The sequence below is a fragment of the Paroedura picta genome, unplaced genomic scaffold, assembly GCF_049243985.1.
Source record: "Paroedura picta isolate Pp20150507F unplaced genomic scaffold, Ppicta_v3.0 Ppicta_v3_sca21, whole genome shotgun sequence".
In the NCBI taxonomy this organism is placed as follows: Eukaryota; Metazoa; Chordata; class Lepidosauria; order Squamata; family Gekkonidae; genus Paroedura; species Paroedura picta.
This window is the reverse complement of record NW_027518618.1, coordinates 4,587,284-4,596,055: the sequence shown is the minus strand read 5'-3', so window position 1 is coordinate 4,596,055 and position 8,772 is coordinate 4,587,284. Positions and strand designations below refer to the sequence as shown.

Here is an 8,772-nt window from a genome sequence, read left to right as displayed (position 1 = left end):
CGGGCGTCGCGGGTGCTGCTGGCCGGCCTGAAGGGCCTGGGCGCGGAGGTGGCCAAGAACCTCATCCTGGCGGGCGTCAAGGCCCTGACCCTGCTCGACCCCCAGCAGGTGGGTCTCCCCCCCCCCCGAGGACGCGGCCTGCCCCGGAGGGAGGGAGGGGGAGGGCGCCGAGGGTCTCCCCTCCCGGCCTGGCTTGGGCTTGTCCTCCCTCCCTGCCCGTGTTCTGGGCCTCGCAGTGAGCATCCTGAGGGCGGCCTCTGTTGAGAGCGGGGCAGGCAAGGGCTCCTCTCGCCAGGTCATCCGATCATCATCAAGGAATCATAAAAGAGCAGCAGACAAATGAATGGAAAAGGGCCACCAAAGGGAGCCAGCGTGGATGAGCCGTCAAGGCTTCTAGTCTGGTGAGCCGGGTTTGATTCCCCACCTGCGGCCAGCTGGGTCTCAGCAGGTAAGCCAGAGACACCCTTGAGGCAGGGGCTGCCCCAGGCTGAAAGCTACCAGCTCCCCTGGAGGGGGAGCAGACACCACGTGCCCAAGTACAGGCAGAGATGGGCCCCTGTGTGGTGCAGCTGCCCACAGTGGAAAGTAACCAGGGGAGGAAGGCCCAGCTGATGGGTGGCAGGACTCAGCCTCCGATATATGAAAGAAACTGCCAGAGGAGGCCGCTCCCCACCACATCGGCCGAAGCACAGCTTTCAGATGAAGGAATCCGGGTATGTTGGTGGCTCTGACCACTAACAGCCCCCAGCAAAGAATCCTCTGTCCATCCCCACCCCCCATGATCGTGTTGATCCTTGCAGCCATGCAGGAGAACGCCTCTGGAGCTGCAGACCAAGCAAAGAGGCACGTGATCTCGCCTGAGCTGTCATGAATGGGTCTGCGGTGGACCCCGACTTAACCGGTGGGGCTGCCCCTGAAATGAAGTGGCTCTGCCAGAGTGCTGCGGACAAGGTCATTCCAGTGCACTGAAACCACAACAAGACTGGCTCTGCTCACTGTGTCCCCCCTCCCCCTTGTCCTACAGCCACCTGTTCCTTCTGTTGCTTGTAGGTCAGATAAGAGCTCCAAATGAGCTGGATCCGGGGACTGAGCCTGGTGCTTGCTGCATAGACATAGGGAGTCATTTAAAGAGCGCATAGCTCTTTAAATGACTGAGAAAGACTTTGCAGACAGCCTTCCTGCCTGTGAGGTGGGGTGGGGAGCATTTAAAGGGAGCAGGATAATGACAGGCACACCGTTCGCTCCCTTTAAAGCCTCCCCCAGTTTGAGGAGGAATTTAAAAGGAGTGACATGCCTGCCATCAGCTGTTGGCACACCTTTCTCTCCCCCATGCCTGGTCAGGCACTGCCTGAGAAAGTGAGGGGGGTTGCATTTAAACAGACCAAATCATAGCTTATTCTCTGAACAGCCCATTTGAATGCAGGGGATGAGTGGTCTGGCCCAAATAGTATGGAAAGTACTCTAGTCAGCATCAATTTTGGTATTTTTCTGCTTATCTGAGCTGTATCTCCCATTCCTACTCACCATCTCCCTTGGCAGCCAGTGCCGCTGCTCACCTACCTTGACTGTAAAAACATTTCCTCTAGTATCTAGTTGCTAATGTTCTGCCTGTTATACCCATTAGATTGCGAGTCCCTTAATTCTAAACCCTTTAGTGCAACTGTCTGGACCCACCTTGCATGGTTCTAGCATCCTTCCTCCTGGACTGCTCTGCGTGGGGCTCCTGAGCCACCAGATGGCGCTTTTGCTCCCTGTTGACGCTTTCCAGCTACAAGGGCGGGCGGCTTTGCAGGGAAGATGTTGGAGGAGGACTGGGAATCCGTGGCTGGTGGTCTCGTCCTCTTGGAGGCTGCTCAAGAGTGCCTGTGTCTGTGTCCATGAAGCCACACGAACTCTGTTCTTCCTGCTTGGCTCTGCTTCTTTCTCTTCCTTTCCCGGCAGGGCTCTGGGTCCTTGTGTAGCTGCATAACGCACACGGTGTGCTTTATGGGAACTTTCCCCGATACTTTTCTTGGGTTTTTGCCTCTCACGGAGCTGACAGAAGAGGCGGGGGAGCCCCCATCAGAGGACACCCCTTGCCTTTGTGCTGGGAACTAAAAAGCTTGTGAAAATCACAGAAGGGCTGCCTGACTGGGCTAATGACCTGTGCTCTTGGGGGGTATTTGGCGAAGCCTTGAATGCGTTCAGAGGGGAGATGTGTTGGGGTGCAGGAGAAGACCCAGAGCAGCACTGGAGGGATCCACAAGATTTTAGGGGCATGAGCTGTTGGGAAGTAGAGCTGCCCTTGTCAGATACCTGGCTCTTGAAAGTTCATCCTGTGGAAATCTTGTTGGGCTTGGCTCCAGCTCTTGAATGGGGTCTCTGCCCAGTGAGGCTCTTTCAGGAGGGAGGGCCTGCTTTGCGGCTGCTGTGGGGAAGCAGAGCCTGGTGCTTCTGACCGACAGGCCTGGGCCAAAATCTGCTGTGCAAGGAGCTGGAGGGGAAGTGCCTCTCCTCGACTTCTGTGGCTGCGTCTTCACTGACTTGACAGGGAATCCTCTGAGTGGCTTCTCTTCATTTGAATGCTGCACCGGTTGCTGCAGTGCAGTAGGTGGTGGTGCTAGTCCAGAGACCTAGCTGTCTGTCATTGGGCAGCTGGCTAGCCTGATGCCTGGGTTTTCTCCCAGCTCCTGCTGCGGATATGTTCCTGGGTACTTCCAAGAAGTGAAGAGCCTTGAAAATGGGGGGGGGGGGGAAGTACTCGCTGGCTAATTTCTGCTCTCTTCTTCCTCAGGTGTCGCCAGAAGATGCCCAGGCGCAGTTCCTCCTCCCGGTGGACTCAGAGGGCAAGAACAGGGCAGAAGCCTCCCTGGAGCGGGCTCGAGACCTGAACCCCATGGTGGATGTGAAGGCAGACCAGGAGGATGTGGAGCAGAAGCCTGAGGAGTTCTTCACGCAGTTTGATGTGGTGGGTCCAGGCAGGAGGGTGGGGCGGGCCTTGTCCAGCTCTTTGGGGGTCAAATGGCATGCCAGTTTCCACAAACCTCCCCAGTGTGTCTTTTGGGATTTCTGTATTGTCCTTCCCAAGGGCTCATAACAAGATACATTCCATAAACATAACAAAAATAGAGTCCAATAGCATCTTTATGACTAACCAAGATTTCTTCAAGGTGGGAACTTTTGACTGCAGGCACAGAGTGCCTGCACTCGAAAGTTCACACCTTGAATAAATCTTTGTTGGTCTTAAAGGTGCTATTGGACTCTATTTTTGTTGTGCTACTTCAGACCCACACGGTGAGACACTTGAATCTGTTCCATAAACATAATCATGTCATTAAATGTTAAAATTATTAAAATATTTTAAATTGCCTAAAAACAGCATATGCCACGCTGAGTCGGCTGGTCAGGATAGGCAGTATATGTCCAATAATAATGTATAAATAAAAATAAACTGGGGTGGAGTAGCTGTTGCTGCCACCTGCAAGGTGGGGGGGGGGGAGGGAGAGTGGCCCAGGCCTCCTTTGGGGGGCAGGAGCCCAGATGGTGCTTCCAACACTGCCCTCACAGCTGCAATCTGGTTGCCAGAGACAGGAATGCCAGCCTAGGGGACAGGCAGCAGATGACCCTGAGTGTTTGGCCTTGGGCAGACGCCTCCCCCTGACCAGCCCGGGGGGGGGGGGTGTCTCAGTCCAGCACTCGCTTTGAGCATCACCTAGGGTGGGGGTCTTTGTCGTTCTGTCCCCAGGTCTGTCTGACGTGCTGCTCCCAGGAAGTCCTGATGAAGATTGACCAAATATGCCAGAAAAACGGCATCAAGTTCTTTGCGGGCGACGTGTTTGGCTACCATGGCTATATGTTTGCTGACCTGGGTGAACATGAGTTTGTGGAGTGAGTCTGGGATTGGGGAGTGGTGCTGGGGGGGTTGGTGTACACAAGCACGGGGTCATGGTTAAGAGGGTAGCCTCTAATCTGGGTGACCTTAGGCTAGTCCCAGCGCCACCGGCCTCACAGAAGGGAGGGAGGGAGGCAATTGGAAGCCGCTTTGGATAGTGGAAAGCAAGGTGTGAACGCCGGCTCCTCTTCTCTTCCCCCGAGGGTCCCTGGAAGTGGTGTGCAGGGGCCTTCTGCTCATGGGACTCCTCAGTCCCTGCAAGGTCTGTACTGAATCCCCCTGTGTGCTGCTCCTTCCACATTGGGCGGCTGGAGGAAACCAGAGAGGCATCCTACTGGCAGCCTCTATGATACTTCCTGCTAGGCTTGTGTGCTCTGGCCACTTTGGTAGCCGCTCAAGCCCGAAGTGGCCAGCGCCGTGGGGGGAGGGGCAGCACTGGTGGAGTGAGTGTCCCTACTGGTGCACAGGTACCACCCCTCCCCCCCCCCATGGCGCTGGATGTTTTGGGCTTGAGTGGCCGCCGAAGTGCACAAGCCTCCTTCCTGCCCTTCTCAAGGAGATTCCGTCCCCAGCTGTGGGATAGGAGAAAGGGAGCTGCACGTTCATCGGTGCCTGTGCCTTGCAGGGAGAAGACCCAGCCGGTCAAAGCCCGCCAGCCTATGGAGGACAGGCCTGACGCCAAGAAGGCCAAGCTGGACTTCATGGAGACCACCATGGTGAAGAAGGTGGGTGGAGGGCCCCTCTCAGGCCCTGTGTCAGCACCTGGGAGGACGTGGCCTTCCTGCTGTGAGTGCCAGACACTCGGAGGGCTGCTGTTTTGGCAGTTTCATCCCTCAGTTATGCGTGGCCCAGACAGCTGCCTGTCATTCCCTGGGTCTCGTCCAAAAAATGCCCTCCCTTGGCTCCCAGGCAGGCCTGTCCTTGGCCCAGGGGGTCCACGCCCTTCCTTCAGGGATGCCTCTCATTCTTTGCGGGGTCTGTGGACCCTGCTGCTGCTCCGGGCCTCCCTTTTCCTACCCCAGCCGGGTTCTGGCCTGGAATGCTGGGCGGCCCCTCTTAGCGTGCCAAGGTCACGGGAAATGGACTGGCTTGTTTGGGGTGGGCTGGGGGTGGGGTGGGCTGGGCTGGGAAGCACAGCTGAAACACTCATAATAGCAGCGGCCACGCTCCGGGCCATTGCAGCCTCAGGCTGACCTCTGAGGAAAGGGACAGCAGGGCCTGAGGCTGCAGTGGCCTCCTTTAGGGGGTGAGAGAAGAGGAGGAGGAGGTGGCCTTTTGGCAGCTGATGTGAGAACCCCGCCTTGTTCTCTGCCCTGGAGGCCCAGAGGCTGCCCCTGGGATAGAGTGGCCCTGTGGAGGGAGCTGGGCCCTTTTCCTGGGCTTTGCATGGAGGGCTGGGGGGCTAGACGGGCAGGCAGCGGAAATTGGCCTGAGTTTGGGTCCGAGGACAGAGCCGATCCAAAATGGCTCGAGCTGTGGGGAATGTCCAACTTTTAAACAAACTGATTCTCTCCCCCCTTCCCCCGCCCCCGAATGTTCAGGCCGACTGTGGCTGCTGCTTGACCCCTGAATAGCTCTCTGCCTGCCTGCCTGCCACTTTCCCTGATCTCTGCCCATGGATCCCTGAGCTGGGAAGGGCTGGGGATCCTGGGTGGGGTGGGGTGGAGAGGGTGTTCCTCCTGGAGATGTGAGCCGCTTCTGCTGTGGCTCCTTCCCTGCATCCAGCACTTGTGAGGGGAGGGTTGCTTCCCCACTGGGCCTGGGGTGCTCCCAGGAACGCCCCCCTGGCTTTGGCTGGCACAAGGCTGCTTTGGGCTGCTTGCCAGGCCCCCCTTGGCAAGATCCGGGGGAAGGGGGGGCAGGATGGGCTCTCTCTCCTGGCACAGAGCCCATGCTCTTACCCAGGCCGCGAGCTGCCGCTGCTGTCTCTTGACTGAGCAGTCATGTGCCTCTCCAGGCAGGGAGGGGGACCTCCCTGCACTGGCTGGTCCTGCCTGGTCAAGGGCCTTGAAATGACCGGGGGAGGGGGGGGCTGATCTCTGCTCTCCCGTTGCCCACGTGGGGCTTGGTGCAGACAGGGAAGAGGTGTCTCAAGACTCACCATGAGGCGTGGAGAAGAGGGATCCCCGCTTGCTCTCGGGGTAGAAATGGGGCCACTGCTTGCTTGGTTTCTCATAGCGCATGGGTCACTATCCTTCCCTGAAGGGCCGGCCTTGGGTTCCCCTGCAAATGCACCCGCCAGTGCCAGGCAGCACTCCAAGTCTGAGCCCCGTCTGCAGCTGCCCTGCTGCAGCCCGGGAGGAGGCTGTGTGGGGTCAGCATGTTCCTCCTGTGGAGGCGGCCGTGGATCTTGCCCGGCTGGCTGCCCCGAGGGCCAGTTCTCTGTCCCAGCGTGCCCTTTTGTCTCTGCAGCAGGCCTCTCAGAAGAGGTCTCTGGGTTTGGGAGGAGAGCAACGTAAGCTGTTTTAGGTAGCTTGTTTTGGGGAGGGGGCAAGGTAGAAAGGAATAAAGCCAGTGAAGCCCCTGTCTCGACTGAGAACGTAATGCCAGCATTCCCTCCCTCCCTCTCCGCAGCGCATGGCTTTCTGCCCCTTGAAGGAGGCGTTTGGCATCACCTGGAGCACTGAGAAGGGCCAGGCGACCCTCAAGCGCACCACGCCAGACTACTTCCTGCTGCAAGGTGGGATGACCCCTGGGGGCTGGCCACCGGCCTCTGCTGGGGGGGGGGGCTCCTCTGGGCCATGACTTCAGAGTTGTCTCCCTGTCCTCAGAGGAGGCTGATCCAGAGTGGGTTTCTGTCTGCTTTGGGGGTGCTTGAATGTTCCTCGGGGAGAGGCAGTGACAGGCATCCAGGGTGTGTGTGGGGGGGGGGCGGGGGGCCTCATGCTGGGGTCAGCTCCAAGGGATGGGAATCTTGCCAGGCCCCTTATGAAGAGCAGAAGCTGATGGCTTGTTGTTGTAGGGGTGGGATGTGTCACTTCCTTTGGTGGCAGGATGGCCAAGCGTGAGCCACTCCCTGTCAATTCACCTGTGCTAGGAAGGGTCATGCGTGGAGGGAGGAACCCTGGCTAGAGATTAGGGAGATGGCAAGCCCAAACGACTCCCTGGGGGAGGGGGGCTTCTTGCCGCCACGGCAGAGGAGAACTGGTAGCCCCTCCTTCCTACCTTGGAACTCTCCCAGGGCATGCCTCCTGTTCTCCTGAGGCAGAAGGGGGGCAGGTTGCCCGGGGGCAGGGCCGTGTCAGCAGTTGCCCCCACTGCAGCTGGCAACGGCGCTTGGGAGGGCCGGTCTGCCTCGAGGCCTGGGCAGGGACTGGGCATGCCCTGTCTCCTGGGACGGTCCCTGAGATGCCTCCTGCCCCCCTGCTTCCAACAGTGCTCCTGAAGTTCCGGACAGAGCAGGGTCGAGATCCTTCCCTTCGGGGCTATGCCGAAGATGCCGAGCTGCTTTTGCAGACCCGCCTAGATGTGCTGGAGGCCCTGGGAGTTGGAGCGGACCTGCTTCCGGACGACTTTCCAGGGTGCGTAGGAGCTTGGGAGGTGGTGGTGTGCGGGGGGAGGGGGGAATAGCTGCCTGGGGTCCAGCTAGCACCCAAGGCAGATAACAAGGGTCCCTGTCTACTTGCGCTGGGAGCCTCCATACCACCTGGGCCTCAGTGAGCCAGAGCAGACTGGGGACTTTATGAAGCCAGGATGGCCTCCCTCTCCCTGGGGGGTTGGATACTCTCCCCTCTCAGGGGCCGAAGACTGCCTGCCTGGCCAAGAGACCAGCAACAGCCTTCCCCTTGACCTCCCTGCTGGCCCCAGCGCTGGGCTGGCTGCCCATCCAAGCATTGTGCAGCATGGGAGTGTGGGGGTGGGCTGGCGGGGGCCCAGGGCCGTTTCCCAGCCCCCTTACTTGCGGCCCTCTCCTCCAGCCGCTGCTTCTCCGAGATGGCTTCGGTCTGCGCTGTGGTGGGCGGAGTGCTGGGCCAGGAGATAGTCAAGGTAAGGGAGGTTTTATCCTGTGCCCTCCTCCCAGGCAGGGCCCCACATGGAACTCACCCCCCTCCTGCCCATGGCACTGCTTGTTTGTGGTCCAGACCAGCCACTCTCTGCAGCCACCCCTCCTACTTTCTGTAGCCGGAGAAGCATCTCAAAGGGGGGGGGGGATCTTGGCCCAGAGAAGCCCCCTGCCTCACCTTGCCTTCTGGTGTCCCAGAGGCTAGCTCTGCTTCCTTGCCTTGGGGGCAGCGGCATCTTCGGCCAGGGAGCTGCTTCACCTTTGCCCCTTCACCTTTGCAGGCCCTGTCCCAGCGGGATGCTCCCCTCAACAACTTCTTCTTCTTCGACGGCCTGAAGGGTAACGGGATTGTGGAGTGCCTGGCCCCCAGCTGACGCCCACTCATCCCTCCGCTGTCCGCCGTGCTCCGGTAGCCCACCCCTCGCTCGGCTTCCTGGGTGGTTGAGGCTGGGCCACCTGCCCTCTCTCTGCTTGGGCGGCAGTTTGTCTCTGTTGTTTGAGTTCCCCAATAAATTCTGGTGTTTTTGGTAACCCGGCTCTCATGCAGTGGATCAGTTGGTACATCCAGTTGGTACATCCCCCCTCCTTTCTGGGTGTGCCTGACCAGTGATAGAAGCCTAGATCAGGGAGGAATTGTGTAGGCCGCAGAATTGTGCAGTTCCCCCCACCCCACAAACAGAGAATGAATCTCCAATTTGGGAGCTTTAGGCAGCCGCTTGTGGCCTTCCGTCCTGTGACACGGTGGGGAGCACAAACAGCTGCTATAGGGGAAGAGCAGTTGGGCCCAGCCCGTCTCCTCATAGGCCCGAATCCACCTTCATTTCCCCTAATCTGAGCCTGGGGGTGGGGCGGGGCTCTGTACTCAGGAGACAAGAGAGGACAACATAGGTGTTATCTT

General features: G+C 58.9%; 1 protein-coding gene across 2 annotated transcripts; it reads left to right on the top strand.

The window, feature by feature from the left end:
• Window positions 1–188: 188 nt before the first annotated feature.
• SAE1 (SUMO1 activating enzyme subunit 1) lies at window positions 189–8,405 on the top strand. 2 transcript variants are annotated; one of them, XM_077318652.1, is made up of 9 exons: window positions 189–448; window positions 801–951; window positions 2,774–2,947; window positions 3,725–3,867; window positions 4,497–4,596; window positions 6,446–6,551; window positions 7,248–7,392; window positions 7,789–7,858; window positions 8,156–8,405. In XM_077318652.1, exons 2-9 carry the CDS (start codon window positions 868–870, stop codon window positions 8,246–8,248), a joined length of 915 nt encoding a protein of 304 aa, XP_077174767.1. In that variant the 5' UTR covers window positions 189–448; window positions 801–867; the 3' UTR covers window positions 8,249–8,405. The 2 variants fall into 2 exon arrangements, with proteins under 2 accessions (XP_077174767.1, XP_077174768.1); XM_077318653.1 differs by lacking the exon at window positions 189–448 and having other exon boundaries at window positions 572–951.
• Window positions 8,406–8,772: the final 367 nt, after the last annotated feature.

Bases quoted from the DNA above. Each gene is read 5' to 3' on its own strand.
- SAE1 (XM_077318652.1), top strand. From the start codon at position 868: ATGAATGGGTCTGCGGTGGACCCCGACTTAACCGGTGGGGCTGCCCCT. The intron at 952-2,773 runs GTCATTCCAGTG...CTTCTTCCTCAG, and splicing joins GCCAGAGTGCTGCGGACAAG to GTGTCGCCAGAAGATGCCCA. The intron at 4,597-6,445 runs GTGGGTGGAGGG...CCCTCTCCGCAG, and splicing joins AGACCACCATGGTGAAGAAG to CGCATGGCTTTCTGCCCCTT.